This window comes from Thamnophis elegans, chromosome Z (assembly GCF_009769535.1).
Source record: "Thamnophis elegans isolate rThaEle1 chromosome Z, rThaEle1.pri, whole genome shotgun sequence".
Taxonomy (NCBI): Eukaryota; Metazoa; Chordata; class Lepidosauria; order Squamata; family Colubridae; genus Thamnophis; species Thamnophis elegans.
Window position 1 is genome coordinate 114424078 of NC_045558.1, and position 18177 is coordinate 114442254.

Consider the following 18177-nt stretch of genomic DNA (forward strand, 5'->3'; position numbering starts at 1 on the left):
GACCAGATCGTAAGTCCAATGTCCAATGTCCAGTAGCCGTGAGTAGGGAACCATATAGTAAAGTCCCGTATGAGTAAGAGCAAACCGAGGGCCAGGGAAGAGAGGAAAGGCCGCACTGTAGAAAAGGCCTAGGGAGTAGACTAAGGGGCAGTGGCAATGGCCGCAAGGCCAACTGCCAGGTCTTATACCGCCCCATATCAAACCAACTACCCCTCTATAAAGTCAGCCAACAGAGTCCAAAAAGATTCCAAGGAAACAGGGCCAAAGATGTCAAAAAATGCCAAGAGCATCCAGTAATGAGATCCACCAGAGTAGAGGGGGGGGCGCCTAGAGAGACTACGGCAGCCAGGGGGAAAAACCAGCTGCCTTGTCTCATCCAGCATCGTTCGAATCACCCACCTCCTTTGGTAGAACAATCATCCTTAAGATCATTGGAAAAAACCTTTTGACTTCTAGAGGATATTTGTCTACTTACAAGAGCCATAATCATGGCCAACTTCATCCTATTAAATGATTATCATTAAGAGTGATAAACTTGCTTAAATCTTAATACCTTCTAGGCAGTGGTGGGTTTCAAAAGTTTAGAACCTCTTCTGTAGGTGTTGCCTGCTTTATGGGAGTGGCTTGCTGGCCATGTGACTGGGTGAGCATGGCCAACTTGTAAAATGTGGTGAAACTCACTTAACAACGCTCTTGCTTAGCAACCACAATGTTGGCTCAGAAACTCTGGCATTTGAAGCACGCAAGTCTTAAAGCTGTCAAGTTACAAGACCCTTGCACCCCTAACCCTTTAGAAAAAAACCCAGTGTGTTCAAACTTGACAGCTTTAACACTTGTGGACTTCAACTCCCAGAATTCCTCCTCCAGTCATGTTGGCTCAGGAACTCTGGCATTTAAGCATGCAAGGCTTAAAGCTGTCAAGTTACAAGACCCGTGCACCCCTAACCCTTTAGAAAAAAAACCCCAGTATGTTCAAACTTGACAGCTTTAAGACTTGTGGACTTCGACTCCCAGAATTCCTCCTCTCACACTTCATCTTGATGATGTGCGGATGGGCGGGGGGAGGAAGGTGGAACTGGTTCTAAAAGGCACTGAAGATTTGTGGAACCTCTTCTATAGTAGAGGTTAGAACTAGCAGGAACCCACCCCTGCTTCTAGGCCTACTCACTCATTGATACTAGATCCTTCATTAAAAATTAAACTTTTGCCTTTAATCAGGCACAGTAATCAGATGCAGGGTTGCTAGTCAATTTCTTTAAATAGTCTATATGCAAGTAATCGCACACACTGTATAGTCATTAAAATTGCTGAGTCTATAATGCCAATTAGACACTTTTGTTTTTTACCTAACTAGGAGCCAACGATGCTACATTTCCTTTCAAATCATAAATACAATTAAAAAAAATATTATTAGGATATCAGAGAACAAAAACAAGTTGTCTCCCTTTTCAGAATTTTCAACTTATTTAGCCACTCTTGAGATTTCACACTTTTCAATCCAGGCCAGAAGACAATTGCAATAGAAGAAAATATACTGTATGTAGATCAATGTGGAACCAAGTATCATATACTTGGTCTCTATGAATTTGGTTGTTTGCTTGCAGATGTTTAAATACCTGACTAGTTGATAAGGTAATAAAACATCTGCAACTAAACCAAAACCAAAGAACAGCATATATGCCACTGAAGACCATTCCTGTTGAGACCACCATTCCAACATCAAGAGAATGAAATAATCCTTCCTATTTTTAGATGACCTTCCATACTCAGTTAAAGTACCTCTAAAAGAAATTGCAAAGGACAAAACAAAATTCTTCCACCAACTTCTCTTACCCCCTCATATTCCAACTCAGCTTCTAATTGTCTTCAGAATGTTGTAATTTCCCAACTGGTCTTCAAAGTGAAATTACAAAAGAAAAAAGTTTTGGGTCAATACTACCAGTACGAACAAATAATAAAAGCTGCACACTTCCTCAAGCAAGAATTTTGTCTATTTAGTTCTCTCTGAAACCATAATACTGACCAACTTGCCATACAATAACTTTCCATCCATCCATCCATCCATCCATCCATCCATCCATCCATCCATCACAAATAATCAGTCTATCCTTAATTTTACCTTTCAGTCTTTGTTCCCAGTGAAAATGGCATAGGTAACTTTCTAACAAAAGAACCCATCTTCTATAAAAATAGAAGTAAGTCTCCCTTCAGGATCTCTACCTCAAATCTAGCATTTGCTCATGAATAAAGTACAAGGAACAGGACTCTTACATTCAATATCCACAGCAAGAGGCCAAAGCAACCTAGTATATGTCAGAGGATCACAATCAACTAGAAAATTTCCTGAGAAAACCAGAAAATTTTCTTCATCCTTGTTCCCTTATGGAGGACATTGGATATGCCATTCCCATCTACAAAATTGTTTCTTTCGTGATGCAGAACAGTGATCAGATTATCTAGTATCCTGCTTTCCATCTCCATTCTGCCGATGTTACATATTTTAAAAAGTTAAGACTGGAACAGCCAAAGATCATTCTCTTTTTAAAACAAAACAGTAAGTAATGATCATAAACTGATCCAAAAATCATTTTCTATGGATGGATGGATGGATGGATGGATGGATGGATGGATGATAGATAGATAGATAGATAGATAGATAGATAGATAGATAGATAGATAGATAGATAGATAGATAGATAGATAGATAGATCTTTGTATCCTTTTACTCAAATTTGCTCTGCACAATTAGTTTAATTTGAGATATTTGTGCTTCCTATGATCTAGACGAAGTGTTTCACTGAGAGTGTGCTGAATGTAAATTATACTTGAAATTACAGTAATTTGCCAACAGAAGATTCCTATGAAAGACATCCTGCATTTGTTCCTATAGAGCATGGGTGTCAAATTGCAATTATGTTGCAGTCACATGATGTATCATGATGTTTTTTCCCTTCATGGACCTGGGGTGAGCGTGCTTCCCCTGCTATAGAGAACTGACATGGGGAAAACCATCATAAAGATTGGGTAATTATCTGTAATGTAACAGTATGGCCCTCAAAATATAAAGCAGAGTTTTTCAAACTTGCCAACTTTAAGAAGTGTGGACTTCAACAAATAAAACTGAATGTAGATAAAATATCAGAATATCTTTAGAGTTAACAATATTATGACTATTGAAATCTGTATTACTTTAAAAATAATACATCATACATGAATGTCTGAAAGTAAGAAAAAAGTGGAAATATGATAATTACATTTTAAAAGTGACTTCTAAATACACTCTTAATCAATAGGCAACAGGGAGAAGAATTTTTAAAAAGATGTATTTAATAACATTATTAGGAAAGAGTATTTTGCTTCACAGATGTAAAATGCACAAACCTCTCTATGCTGAACACTATACCAAATAATTGGATTGTTTACATTTAATTCATTTAATTGAATTAGTAATATTTCTATTCTGTAGCTGCCTGATATTCAGCTCCTGTCTCAGAACTATAATGTAGCATTTGGGGAAAAAGATGCAGACCAGAAGCCCAGCACTTGAGGCTAACATTGAGAAAATCTCCACAGCCACTGTGAACTTCCCCTTGGTGCTCAGGTAGGTTGGAACAAAGGATATCCAAACACTGCAGAAAACCAACATGCTGAAAGTAATGAACTTGGCTTCATTAAAGGTATCTGGTAATTTCCTGGCAAAGAAAGCAGCTATGAAACTGATTGTGGCCAAAAAGCCCATATAACACTTTGCAAAATAAAACATAATCATGGACCCTTCCTTACATTCTAGGACAATTTTTCCAGCTTCTGAGTGCAGGTCAGCATTTGGGGCTGGAGGAGAAATCAACAGCCACAGAGTGCAAACCCCAGTTTGAATTAAGAAGCCAGATAAAACAAAAGTGTAGCCCAGTCTTTTTCCTACCCACTTTTTTATTCCACTTCCTGGCTTAGTTGCCATAAAAGCCAGGACCACAGTCAAAGTCTTCGCCAGCACACAAGAAATAGCCACAGAGAAGATGATGCTGAAACCAATTTGTCGGAGAATACACGTCACCTTGCTTGGCTGACCAATGAATAGTAATGCACAAAGAAAGCAGAGCAGGAGGGCGATCAGGAGCATGTAGGTAAGATCCCGGTTGCTGGCCTTGACAATGGGAGTGTTGTGATGCATTAGAAATGTCCTTAGTATGAGAACTGTGATTATGGAACAGAAAAGAGAAAAGCAGGCTAAACTGATTCCCAAAGGGTCTTTATAGGACAAGAAACTTATGTCCTTGGGAATACATGAATCCTGGTTTTTGCTGGGATATTTTTCATCTGCACAGCTGTAGCAGTCATTCAAATCTAAAACAGAAAATATATAGTCAAAGTCTCAAACTATGCAAAAATATTCATAACCTTTGTTATTTCTTACATAAGTGAATAACTGATGAGTCTCTCTTCCATATTCAGCAATGAAGAAAACAATTAGGATTAGGAAAAAAAGGAAAACTCGAAATATATCTAAACTGATTTACAGAGGGAAGGAGGTGTTTCAACAGGAAGAGATTCAAAAGGCTTTCTGGGAATTTTTTACAGAACTGTATAAAGGGGATAAAATTAATGGTTTAGACATAGACAAATATTTAGACAAAGAGAAAATACCTTCAATTAGAGAACAACACAGGCAAAAATTGAATCAACCAATAACCTCGGGGGAAATCCTGCAGGTAATTAAGCAATTAAAGTCAGGGAAAGCAGCAGGTACAGATGGCTTGACAGCGGTTTACTATAAAAACTTACAGTTAGAAATGGTAGAACCTCTTAGAGAATTATTTAATATGATTCAAACGGAAGGTAAAGTCCCTCCATCTTGGAAGACAGCGTTTATATCTTTGATACCCAAAGAAGATCAAGATACTACTCAACCCAAAAATTATAGACCTATTTCATTACTGAATGTAGATTATAAAATTTTTACTAAAATATTAGCAAATAGGTTAATGTTGGTTATTCAACAATTGATACATACGGACCAAACAGGTTTTATACAAGGGAGACAGATGAAAAGTAATGTCAGATTAATTATTAATGCATTAGAATATTTGGGAAAGAACAACCAGATCCCTGCTGCGTTTATATTTTTGGATGCTGAGAAGGCCTTTGATCGAGTTAACTGGCAATTTCTGCTGAAGATACTGCAAAAAATGCAGATAGGAGATAATTTTTTACAGTCAATTAAAGCAATATACCAACAGCAAACAGCACAAATCATAGTCAATGGAACTTTAACAGACACTTTTCAAATTGGAAAAGGTACAAGACAGGGCTGTCCTTTGTCCCCATTATTGTTTATTATAACTTTGGAAGTATTGTTGAATAAAATACGGGGCTTGGATGGTTTAAAAGGGATCAAGATTAGGCAGCAAGAATATAGAGTCCGCGCTTTTGCGGATGATTTGGTCATAATATTGGAACAACCGCAGGAATCCAGTATGGTTTTAATGAATACGATTAATCAATATGGTCAAGTGTCTGGCTTTAAAATAAATTTAGGAAAAACCAAAATATTAGCTATAAATATGAATATTAAACAAAAGGAAGAATTAGGAGTGATGCTAGGATGTGAGGTAGTTAAAAAAGTCAAATATCTTGGAGTTAACATTTTAACTTCAAATGGGAAATTATATAAGCATAATTATGAACCACTTTGGCATAGCATACAGACAGAGATGAAAAAATGGGAGAAATTGCACTTATCTTTGCTGGGTAGGATAGCGGCAGTGAAAATGAACATTTTACCAAAATTTTTATTTCTTTTCCAAATGTTACCTATACTTAAAAAAGATGCGAACCTTTTAGAATGGCAGAAGGGTATCAACAAATTTGTGTGGGCAGGAAAGAAGCTGAGGGTAAAGATGAAAATAATGCAAGATGTACGTGAGAGAGGAGGATTGAAACTACCTAATTTAAAACTATATTATGATGCAGTGGCATTATCTGTAATTAGTGATTGGACTCATTTAACCAATGATAGAATATTGAATATTGAGGGACACGATCTGGTATTTGGTTGGCATGCTTACCTGTTATTCAACAAAAAATTGGATAAGAATTTTAAAAGTCATATTTTAAGAAATGCTTTATTGCGGGTTTGGAAGAAATACCAATATAAATTAAATGACAAGATACCCATGTGGGCAATTCCTAGACACGCAATTGAAAATATGAATACAGCACAAAAACAGGACAGAATTACTTACAGACAGCTTCTTACCTCGGAAAGGGGGGTATTACAATTAAAATCTTTAGAGGTATTAAAAGAGGAGAAGGTAGTTCAAACATGGTTCCAGTATGGGCAATTACAGGCTAGGTGGAAAATAGATCAAAAAATTGGTTTTATCCAAGTTGAGGATAATCTGTTTAAACAAATAAGAGATCAAAGCTTAATGCATATAAAGAGGATATATAATGTATTAATACAGATGGATTCGGAAACAGAATTAGTTAAAGATTGTATGATAAAATGGGCTCAAAATATTGAGGAACCAATAATGTTGGATACATGGGAAAGAATCTGGGTAAGAAATGTGAAATTCACACAAGCTCAAAATCTGAGAGAAAATTTTTACAAGATGTTCTATAGATGGCATTTAGATCCTAAAAAGTTGGCTTCTATGTATCCGAATGTACAGCCTAAATGTTGGAGGTGTGGTTCTCTCGATGCTACATATTATCATATATGGTGGACCTGCCAAAAGGTTAAGGCATTCTGGATAAAAATATGGTGGGTCATGCAAAATGTTTTTAAAAGAAGGATAAAGTTTATTCCTCAGTTATTTTTACTAGGTATATGTACTGACTTTACAGTGGTAGAGACTAATTTGATTCTGCACCTGATAACTGCAGCAAGGCTGTTGGTGGCGCAATATTGGAAGAAGGAAGACTTGCCTACAATCCAAGAATGGACATTGAAAGTGACAAACTTAGCCGAGATGGCTAAAATATCGGCATATCTCAAAGATCATTCAAATGAGATATATAAACGAGACTGGAAAAAATGGATTGACTATATACAAAATAAATACGGGACCAAGAAATTCCAGTTAGCCTATGCTTAAGATCAGAAATGATTTAAACTGTTAAAAGTTAGTTCAGTAAGAAGAAGCTAAGGTCAATGTAGAATGTCATTAATTTCTTTATTTCTTTTTTCTCAATAGATTTTAGACTGTGTTAGTTAAAAATCCATACCGTGTACGGGTTCTGGGAAGTCAGGGGGGGAGGAGGAGGGGGTGGGGGGGGAGGGAGGGGCACACACACAAAAATTGTATTTCAATGTCTTAACGATTGACAAATGATGAAATATTTATGTTTTTTTTTAAAGAAATAAAATAAATATTTGGCATTAAAAAAAAAACAATTTATATATTGGCTATAAACCATTAGGGAGCAATGTCCAACAAAGACTACTATCAATCTGATACCACCAGATGGTCAGAGAAAATGAGAAAGTCCAAAGAAAACCTGATGCCAAACATTTCAGGAAAATGTGAAACTATCAACTTTAAATGGAAGGATGTGGAGACTAACTGTGGACTGAGAGCTAGGGTATATACTTGTAGCTCAATGGGGACATGGTAAGATAAACCATATCTATATACTTTGATTATATGCAACAGTCCTAGCATACAAACAGCAAAACTCATAATAAATTACAATTTTAACATTTAAAAATGTTGGCAGTTTGTAATTACTTTATAGTAATTTGTGGAATTTTGGCTTCTATATCTGGACTGAAAAAATATAAATGGCCACTGGATGGTGGCAAAGGGTAGAAAATTCTTATTATTTGTTATAAACTGATATTTGTGATATCCAAATTCTAGTTATGCAGGTAATCCTCAATTTACAAGCAACCATTCAAAGTTGCAATGGAATTTTTAAAAAGTGGCTTATAACCAGTTCTTGCACTTATGACCTTTGCAGCAACCTCATGGTCATGCAATCAAAATTCAGGAATTGGCAACCAACATTGTTATAAGTTAGTGGTTATTAACCTCCCTGCATATAATGCACCTAACACTAAGGAGTCACATTAAGTATGCTGCATATTTTAAACAGGTAGTTGTTACAAACCAAAGATGTGTTTTGCAATCAAATAACAACAAAATAGCAGTCCTGAATGAGTTTTCTAAAATCAGAACCATTCGTAACCATCAAAATACCTGATTGCACCCTTTCAAAATTAAAAAAAGTGTTTAAAATGGTTACTTATCCATTTATTTGATTGAATATTTACTTAAAATGAAAAAGAAATTATAACATACCTGAGAAATTGAAACTTAAATAGAATGCTAATTATAAATAAAAAAAATTAGAACATTAAAAAATTGGGAGACCATTAAAAAGTCCAATGCTGAGCGCAAGAAAATTCTTTGAAATAGAAAAGATATCCAGGATTAGAAAAGTAAAACCAAACTGTTCACTAGAAGCAATTGGAACAAAGCTAAATGTAAAATATTTGTACATGTAATGTGGCAAGAATCCAGGAAGGCAAGAATCACTAAAATAGGCCTTGATCTTAGGGAAAATGGATTGAATAACAAAGAAAAAGTGAATAACAGAAGAAAATGTATCCAAATATTTTCATGACTGACAGCTATTTGCGAGTAGGTCTTACAAAATGATATTCATCAGCTCATGAAGATTTGGAAACAACTATGCAACTGAAAAAAAATATTATCCTTACCCTCCTTTTCTGCAATTTTCCCTTCGGGACATGAGATACAAGAGTAGCAGCAAAATGGTCTCCCTTCTGTTACTTGCTTACTAGAACCTGGAGTACAGCTAGGTGTACATAGGGAAACAGGAGTAGTCTAATTTATGAACCAAAATCAACATAAAAGAAAGCAATCATTTTTTAGTACTGTGATTCTGAGCTGTGGTTGTTCTCTTTAGCAAGGTTACATAAATGTACAGTTTTTTCAGCATACTGTCATAATAATAGAGTAAAAAAGCTTTCTTGCTTTGTAACGAAGTAACAAGCTTTGGGAAATGTTGGGCTTCAGGGTTTAGTGACCATAGTCCGGAAAATAAATGCTGTCAACAAATGTGGCTGGCATTTTCACAGGCAAAATGGTCTGCTATACATCCCAATAGCTTTAAGAAGAAAAAAGAAAGTCTGAATATTAGCAAAATCAAGTTACCTGCCCTGCACAATATCAACAACCTACCCAAGATATTGCCCAACCAGGAATCAGATGGTTTAACAGGTTAACAACCAATTTAACAACTAACCAACCAATTTCAATATTCATATACAGATTCGAAATTTCCAGACGTTCTGTTCCTGAAACCTACCTGATTAAACCTACTGTTCCATCTTATGGCATCTTCCTCAATTATGAATGTTTGGTGTGCAGGAGACTGAGGGCCTATCTTTCCAATTTTCACTTTTGACTGTTTTTCGGAAAGAATAAAATTTATTATATCAAACCCATCCACTAACATTCCATCTGGGTCAAAGGTGATTTTGTCCCCAATGCTATTATTAAACATGACCTGTCTCAAAAATGGATGGAGCTAAAATTAAAAAAAAAGGAGAGAGAAAACCAATTAATGTAGAAAATCCTGTGAATCAAAATATATGTGCAGATAAAACATTCCATGGCTGGTTTCATTCACTTATTTTATTTTTTCTGTTATTCTTGCTAATACTGTTAATTGTCTTAATTCATCCCTCCTAGCAATTCCAGTTTGTGAAAATCTTGCAAAATGATTCTGCTCTTTTTAAAAAAAATCAAAACAGATACCATCAAATACCACTGGCAGCACATACAAATACATATAAGTATCCCTCCTCATAAAACAGTAGGGGAAATCTATGTTTGAAATGCTGACTCATTTTTATTGCAACCCCACTCTTGTTCTCTGACCACTGAGAACTAATCCTGGTTTGCCTTCATTTCAGTTTTAGATTTATACAAGGGCACTAATTGCCAGTTGTGTTTAATACTAGGCTGAGAACTAATAGATGGCTGACATTTAAGTATACCTGTGGCTAAAATGGTAAGGTTCCATGTCAGAGTTTCAGAGTGTGTTGAAAGTGATTGGAGATGTAATTATTTTTCATGAATTTATACATTGTAGCAGAGACATTTCAACTGAATTAAATTACATTATACTATGTAATGTAAAGGAAACTGTATGACCGTGAAGAGAACCTGGAATTAGGACTATAGAATATTACAAGCACATTTACCTGCCAAACTGGTTGGTTATGTAGCTTCAGTTGACCCTCTATCTTTGTCCTGTGTCTGAATCCAGCTATGTGCATAGCATGTAAAGCATGGGCTATAGCAAAAACAGCATTGTAGACAGTGTAGCTATTGCCAGACATGCTCATTTCAAAAATGGTAGAAGAGAGGTTCTTGGGTTGTTCATCTCCAGTGCAAGAAGGTTCCTCCATTTCATCCACAAATGTACTTGGAAATACACAGCCAAAGACCTGCTCCCAGAAGTTTTTGAAAAAACCATCTCCTTTTGTAGTGAAAGGGTTTCGATTCTCTATAAACTGATGAAATCCAGGTACATCCCTGGAATGAAACATGAAAGCTAGAGAGCCACGAAACATGACTAAATCCCAATCTCTTTGAAATACAAAGGATGCAATCTCCATTTGGGCTGTGATGATCCATAGTTTTCCTAAGGGTTTCCTAGGCTTACTATCTACATCTTCCTCTGATTGATAAGAGAGTATTCTAAAAAATCCGAATGAATTAGATTCACTATAAACAAGTATCACTGTAGCCTTACTACATGTCAATATATCATAAATCATCTTCCCTTTATGCAGTATTTCAGAGATATTAGTAATAAAAGTTATAACAGGGATTTTCTGTACAAATGCAAAGCAAATGCCCTTCTGGGAAAACATGGGTATCACTGTTTGTACAAATCTCTCTCCATTGTCAGTATCTATAACCACCACCCCAATCCATATCCATTTGAAGTGTAAAAGTAGAGACAGAATCCCTTCATATTGAAGCTCTTCCTTAGGAACCATCTGGTAGAAAGGAAGACCAGGAGATTTGTCTTTCTTCACTGGAGTGGAACTATAGGTGAGCTAAAGACATCCATGAAAGGAACAATTACAATTGGACCCATATCACATCCTGCATTAATTTGCATTGTTCTTATTGGTTCATAAAGATGATAGTTTTCAGTAACAATAAAGGAGAATATTTGTAATCAGGGTTGAAATGAAGGGTCCTTCAAGATCTTGCTTGTTTTCTTGAAGATGTTCCATTATGCTAACTAAAGTAACATCATCATTTGCTGGTAAGGAGTTGGGTTTAGTTCTCAGTTTATATTCTAGTGCCTTCCCCTGTCAGTGTTGGTAAGGGTGATGGTCTTATTGATTCTTTGGGTGGGATGTTTTCTGTTTGCTTATTTGGTAGTTTCTTGATTGGGGTATTGTTTACTTGATTGTTGGTCTGATGGTAATCTTGGAGTTAATCTATGCTGATATGGGTGCTGATTGCTGGTGGAAAGGTGCTTGTGGTTTTTTGTTCCCTTTTTTGGGTGGTTGATTGTCTCTTACCATAGAATATAGATCTTGTTTATTGGTGTGTGTATTGATGGCTGATTTGTCAAAGTGCCAGTCTTCTAGAAATTCCCTGATGGCTTGGCCTAGGATGATCACATTTTCCCAACTGAACCTATGGTTAAATCTGCTATATGTTGTGAAATTAAAGAGTTTTCATTATGTCTTCTGACTTCTAGGTAATGTTCGTGGCTGCATTCTGCCAGTCTTCTGCCTTAGTGTTTTTATATGGATTTAAATATTATTGTTTGCTATGTAAAGAAAACCATTGATGAAACACACCTTCTCCATGGTTCCAGGTTTAAAACACTTTACAACTATCCTTGGATATCTTAATTGTGTAAGCTGATTCCAGGATACTGAAAGAACAAAAGTAGACCCACCAAATCAAAGAAATGTTAAAAGAAGTGTTAAACTTCATTTGCAAACTTTACCTGAGGAATCTTATAGGTATCCAGAACAATTGCCATATCAAGAGAAGTAAGAGAATCCAGTCCACCAATCACTGCAAGAAGCTTATTCTGCATGTTACAGTTGTAATTTGGGAAAAATTGTTCAAGTGTATATATAAGCAGCATTGTGGAATGGTATGTCCATTTTGCATTGTAATAATTGTCATAAATATGAAATCCCAAGCTGATATTCAGTAAAATCTGAGGGTTTTCATTAATCTGCTTTACTGCAAAGGCCAAGGCCAGGATGTGTTGGTAATTCTTGGGAAGTATTCTAGAATGAGTGTCAGATAATGTTTTATAGTTCTGAAACATTTTGCAGCACTTATTACATTTATTATTGTAGCTTATAGAAGATGTATATTACTTTGGAGTGTGTGATGTTAAATATAATGTAACATTCATATACTCAAATTCTTATATTGTCATGTTACATGATAGTTCCAATAATCATACAGAATAATATCTTTAAAAAATTCCACACCTTACTTATGGACAATAGAAATTGTCTGCCTAATTTCTAAAGTTTCTTCAATTTCCTATAACATCATCTGGCATTCTAATTAACATAAATGCACATACAGACTAAAGTGAATTTCTTACGTAAGTTCCTCAGGCGTAGCTGGTGGAGGTTCCTTTATGAAATCTTTGGCATAGGAGAGGAAGATACCATGAGATGCGATACCACCAATAATGAGATCTCCAGATTGATGATAGCTGTGAAGTGGGTGTTCTGGATACTGGACATTACATTTTGCTGTAAGAGCTTCATATGCTGTGTATGGAAGCAGAGTTAACAGAAGCATCGCTCCTACCAACATTTTGAAGTCAGTGGAAAAATATTCTCTCTGCATATTCTTTTATCTACAAAGCAGCCATTAGAATCTCCACTGATTCAGCAGCATACAAGCAGAATGAATTTTAATTACTGTTATTCCAATAGTAAATGATTAACAGTCTTCTGGCCAATCTAAAACTCCAAATATTGAATATTCAGGTCATATTGACAAACAGATATCCCCATCCCTTCCTTTAATGCTAAGGTTAAATTTATCCAATATTTCACTGACTGTGTTCAAGAGTTTATCTTTGAAAACAAACTGCAATTTCATAATCAGCTAATTTAATTATAGATATTATACTAATTGCAAGAATGGGAATAATTTTCCATGTAGAATATCTTAAAAAATCAACATATTTATCATAACTGAAGGGATTTGTTTTCTATCTTCTTCAGTAATAAATATATCCCTACCCCCATCCCAATAATGGGCTGTAGAAAAAAAGATAACCCCAAATATGAAGACTTTGATGCATAACTGACACTTTATGCATATCATCCTAGAGTTAACCTGCTTTTCAGAATGGTTTCCAAATACCAAAATATTGACATTTCAATGCGTAGAAACTCTAAGAGGAATTGTTTTAATAGACTTTGTACTTTTTTCCCCCTGTGGTATCCTAGTGTAATGCTAGTTCATTTTCAGTGAACAAATGTGCCTTAACAGACTGAAAGCCTTTATTTTTAGACTATCTTCCTTCCACAAGAATATATTGATGGAATCAGCACAATTTTTCTTATTATTTTCTCCATCACCCTTCCAAATTCTCCAAGATGCTCCAAACCCATATGTACTCTTGTCATTGATGTTTCTACTGGTATGCCAAAACTTGACTTGCCAAAATAAGTTTCCTGATGCTGCAGTATACAGTTCATAAAATGCTTAAATGCTGAATGACAACAAATAGAAATATCAACTCATTTTGGCCACTGGATTGCAAATACACATACTTTCTCTGGTAAATGAGCAGAAGCCATATGGTATATTAACTCTTCCAATGCAGTACTTATTTGTTAAGATTTTCCAGGAGTTAGCAGAGCAAAATAAGTTGTGAACATTTGTCAAATAGAAAATCCAGGTATCCTTCTAACATAGTTTGCAGTGCGTAATAGATGAAAAACTGTCTACTTGAATACATCCACAATAGCATAAATAAAACTCAATTTTCCTATAGGTTAGAGTCAATTTGCAATCATAACACAGCACTTTTGAATGTAAATTTAGACAAGTCACCAAGAATTGTATTACTGTTGCTGGTGGAAAAATGGAATATAAATGAAACAAAAAAGGAATTGATTGTAAATTTGAAAATGGCAGCTAGATTAGTGATAGCTAAATATTGGGGACAAAATTGGAATATTCAAAGAAATGAGTGGTATAAAGAAATTTTGAATATGATAAATTAACAACAGAAACTAAATTTAAAATTAAAATTTAAAATTAAAATTTAAAAAAGGGATGAACAAAGCAAATAATTATAATGAAATATGGGGGGATTTTATAAAATCAGTGTTGCTGGAAGGCAAAAGGAATAAACCCACTCAAGAATACAGGTTGTTTTGGAGGGGATAAGGACACAATTGGAATATATTGCATATATTTTAGTTGTTATAGATGAAGAAATATAAGGGGGAAAACCGGTCTCCAGGGAGGTGAGGGTGCACTGTAATATGTATTTTTTTTTCCTTTTTCTTTCTTTTTTTGTATTCAGATATAGGTACTATGTTCGTGTTATTTGTATTTAAAAAATAAAAAAACAATCATAACGCAGCAGAAAAGTGGCTCTTTTCTGGTGGCTCCACACTAGTGGTGGGTTTCAAAAAATTTTAGAACCTCTTCTGTGAGTGTGGCCTGCTTTGTGGGAGTGGCTTTCCGGCCATGTGACCAGGTGGGAATGGCTTTCCAGCAATGTGACTGGGTGGCCATGGCCAACTTGTAAAATTTGGTGAAACTCACTTAACAACTCTCTTGCTTAGCAACCAAAATGTTGGCTCAGAAACACTGGCATTTGAAATACGCAAGTGTTAAAGTTGTCAAGTTACAAGACCCTTGTACCCCTAACCCTTTAGGAAAAAAAACCAGGGTTGTTCAAACTTGACAGCTTTAAGACTTGTGGATTTCAACTCCCAGAATTCCTCCTCTTGCTCTTCATCTTGATGATGTGCGGAGGGATGGGGGGAGGGAGCTGGAACCGGTTCTAAAAGGCACTGTAGATTTGTGGAACCTCTTCTATAGAAGAGGTTAGAACTGACAGGAACCCATCCCTGCTCCACACACACACAAACCTTATCAGTATTATCTACTCCATTCTGAATGAAAATGTTTATCAACAGTCTGTTTCTTCAGAACTTTGGTATACAATAAATGGTCACCAGTCAAAACAAGAAATACCATGGAATGGCATTCTGAAAGAGAATTATTGGATCCAGTCTATATTCAAAACAATATAATGTTTATCTGAAAATCTCCTCTTCTTTGCCTAATTGCATTATCTTTGTGAAGGTCTGAGAATCTTTGGGACAGAAGTGATAATTTTATGGCACAGATAATCCCTTATAAAGCAGCATCATCCCATTACAATCAAATGATTTCTTTCAACCATCCATTTTCTTTCAATACTTATGACCCAGCCCCGCCTTGTCTCTGCTCTTCAGGCCCACGTGGAAAAATTTCTAGGTCTGTGCCAGCTCGCTGCCTTCTTGGGCATGGCCAAAGGATTGCCGCCAGACACCGGCCTCCCTGCTCTGGTTCTCGGCCTCTTGCTTGCGGGAAAGCCACCAGAGCTGCGAGCGCAGTTGCCACTGTTGATGGGAAGGAGGAGGTGTAGCCCATAGGAAGGAGCTGGAAATGAGAGACAGATCCCACATTCGGGGCTCAGTGCAGTACAAACGCTCTGAGCTCTGCGCTGCTGCCATCGACTGCACAGGGGACCCTGCCAGGGAAATGGGGTGAAAAGAAATTCAGCATCAGTGCTCCTGAAGGGAAGCTGTAAGGGGAAATTCTTGCACTATGGAGGCGTCGTTGTCCCAGGAAGTACTATTTGGAGTGGGAAGGGAAGAGGGAACATGGCTCATCATGTTTGGGGAGGGGCAGAACTTGGGGGGGGGAGAACTGCCTCTTGGGAGCCTGCTTGGGGAGCCCCTCCCCCCCAGCTGGAAAGGGCAGAAGAGCAGAGCAAAGAAGAAGGGAATTTTGTGCATTTATTTCAAAGTAAATGGTAGCAAATGGATTTAATTTTTACCTTGCCTTTCCTGCTGATCAACTTAAGGGGATGTAGATGCCTAACATTCCCACCTCTTCCTTTTCCCCCACCCCAATGATTCCGTATAGTGAGTCTGGCCCAAAGCCCCCCCAGGCTCCTAAGGAGGCTTCAACCCATAACTACTGGTTTCTAGCTAGACCTGGGCCACCATGGCTCTCTGGCCTGCTGCCAAGCTGGTCATGTTGGCAGCAGCTCAGGAGAACAAGCAAGTACCAGAGGACCCTGCTGTGGGTCCAAACTGCAACAAATTGATCCAAAAGACAACCTTGCAAGGTGCATTCAGGGATCTCTGATGGGGGATGTGACTTCTTGGCCTGGCTCCTCTTCTGGCCCAAAGGCTCCCTCCCACCATTTCTCTTTTGGGCTAAGGAGAAAGGCCAGGAAAGTCCATAGCTGGCATGCACAGGGCCAACTTAACAGCATTATGGGCCCTCTAGGCAAAGAAGTGTTCTGGGGCCTCTATGACAACTACCCAGAGAAATAAAAATGTAAATGATAAATATTTCACAATATATAATTACATATTGTTTTTGTGATTAATCACTATGCTTTAATTATGTTTAATTTGTAATAATGAAAATACATCATAATATCAGATATTTACATTACAATTCATAATAGTAGCAAAATTACAGTTATGAAGTAGCAACAAAAATAATTTTATGGTTGGGGGTCACCACACCTTGAGGAACTGTATGAAAGGGTCATGGCATTGGGAAGGTTGAGAACCACTGGTATAGGTGCTTCTTTGCTCAATAGTAGTAACTGTGAGAGCGATCTTGGAGTCCTAGTGGACAACCATTTAAATATGAGCCAGCAGTGTGCAGCAGCTGCCAAAAAAGCCAACACAGTTCTAGGCTGCATAAGCAGAGGGATAGAATCAAGATCACATGAAGTGTTAATACCACTTTATAATGCCTTAGTAAGCCCACACTTGGAATACTGCATTCAGTTTTAGTCACCACGATGTAGAAAAGATGTGGAGACTCTAGAAAGAGTGCAGAGAAGAGCAACAAAGATGATTATAGCAGTGTTCCAATATCTCAGGTGTTGCCACAAAGAAGAGGGAGTCAAACTATTCTAGGAGCTGGGCTGCAAAAGGAAAGATAATGTAAAGTATTAAGACTGACACTTCATTCATGTTATCATAGGACTTACCCTGCGTTTCAATATGGTAACTGAAGGACTAAACGTCCACACCTAGAAAGTCTAAGAAACATTGATTCCTGCATATTTTAATTAGAAATAAAACAGTTGTTTTCTTCTAAACTGAAAACATATTTTTAAAATATTTTTCTTCTTTCCAAGAGAAGGTAGCATAATTTACTATTACACACTCAAATTTTCCAAGATCCTCCAAACCATGTGCACTTTTGTCATCAATACTGCTACTGGGAGGCTATAGAAAAATTATATATGCCTTAAGTTTATAGGCTCAGCAATTTCACTATAATGGCATTCCATATTACTTTATTCTGAATTAAATTTTTTTATCAAAATGTTTTTTGTGAGAATGTTCCCAATAAATCCAATGTGAACAAATGAAATTGGATTTTTTTTTCTATTATAACCTCAAGAAATCAGCAAAAATGTTAGGTTCCAGTTTGAACTGACACAGACAAATAGCTGTTGCCATATATCTTAAACATTGAACGTTGACTCAGAAGGAAAAATGAAGCTTTGATTTTGAGATTTATTGATTAGACAAGGGTTATTTGTTATAGAAATGACATTTACAACATATAACATAGATATAGACTGTAACATTCATTTAACTGATGGGTCCTTGGTGGTCTCTGAAACTTGCATATTTTCATGCAAACCTTTCATTACCAAACTAGGTAACATCTTCAGTGTTCGTAAGGAGTGCTGCTTGTTGTCAGTTTATATTTTAGTGGCTTGCCTGTCATTGCTGGTGGGAGTGGGGGGTCTTAGAGATTCTTTTATTGCATTGTTAGTTGTTGACTTCTTTGGCAGCTTCTTGATTGGGAAATTATTTATTTGTTGGTCTGATGTTAAACTTGGAATTAATTTATG

General features: G+C 36.5%; 1 protein-coding gene across 1 annotated transcript; it reads right to left on the minus strand.

The window, feature by feature from the left end:
• Positions 1–3430: 3430 nt before the first annotated feature.
• Positions 3431–12842, minus strand: LOC116521563 (vomeronasal type-2 receptor 26-like). The gene is made up of 6 exons (XM_032236221.1): positions 12640–12842; positions 12019–12310; positions 10241–11104; positions 9340–9561; positions 8729–8855; positions 3431–4344 (listed from the first exon to the last, which is right to left on the minus strand). The coding sequence occupies exons 1-6, from the start codon at positions 12840–12842 to the stop codon at positions 3431–3433; spliced, it is 2622 nt and encodes an 873-aa protein (XP_032092112.1).
• Positions 12843–18177: the final 5335 nt, after the last annotated feature.

Bases quoted from the DNA above. Each gene is read 5' to 3' on its own strand.
- LOC116521563 (XM_032236221.1), bottom strand. From the start codon at position 12,842: ATGCTTCTGTTAACTCTGCTTCCATACACAGCATATGAAGCTCTTACA. The intron at 12,311-12,639 runs GTAAGAAATTCA...CACTCATTCTAG, and splicing joins GCTACGCCTGAGGAACTTAC to AATACTTCCCAAGAATTACC. The intron at 9,562-10,240 runs GTAAATGTGCTT...TTTTAATTTTAG, and splicing joins ATAACCAACCAGTTTGGCAG to CTCCATCCATTTTTGAGACA.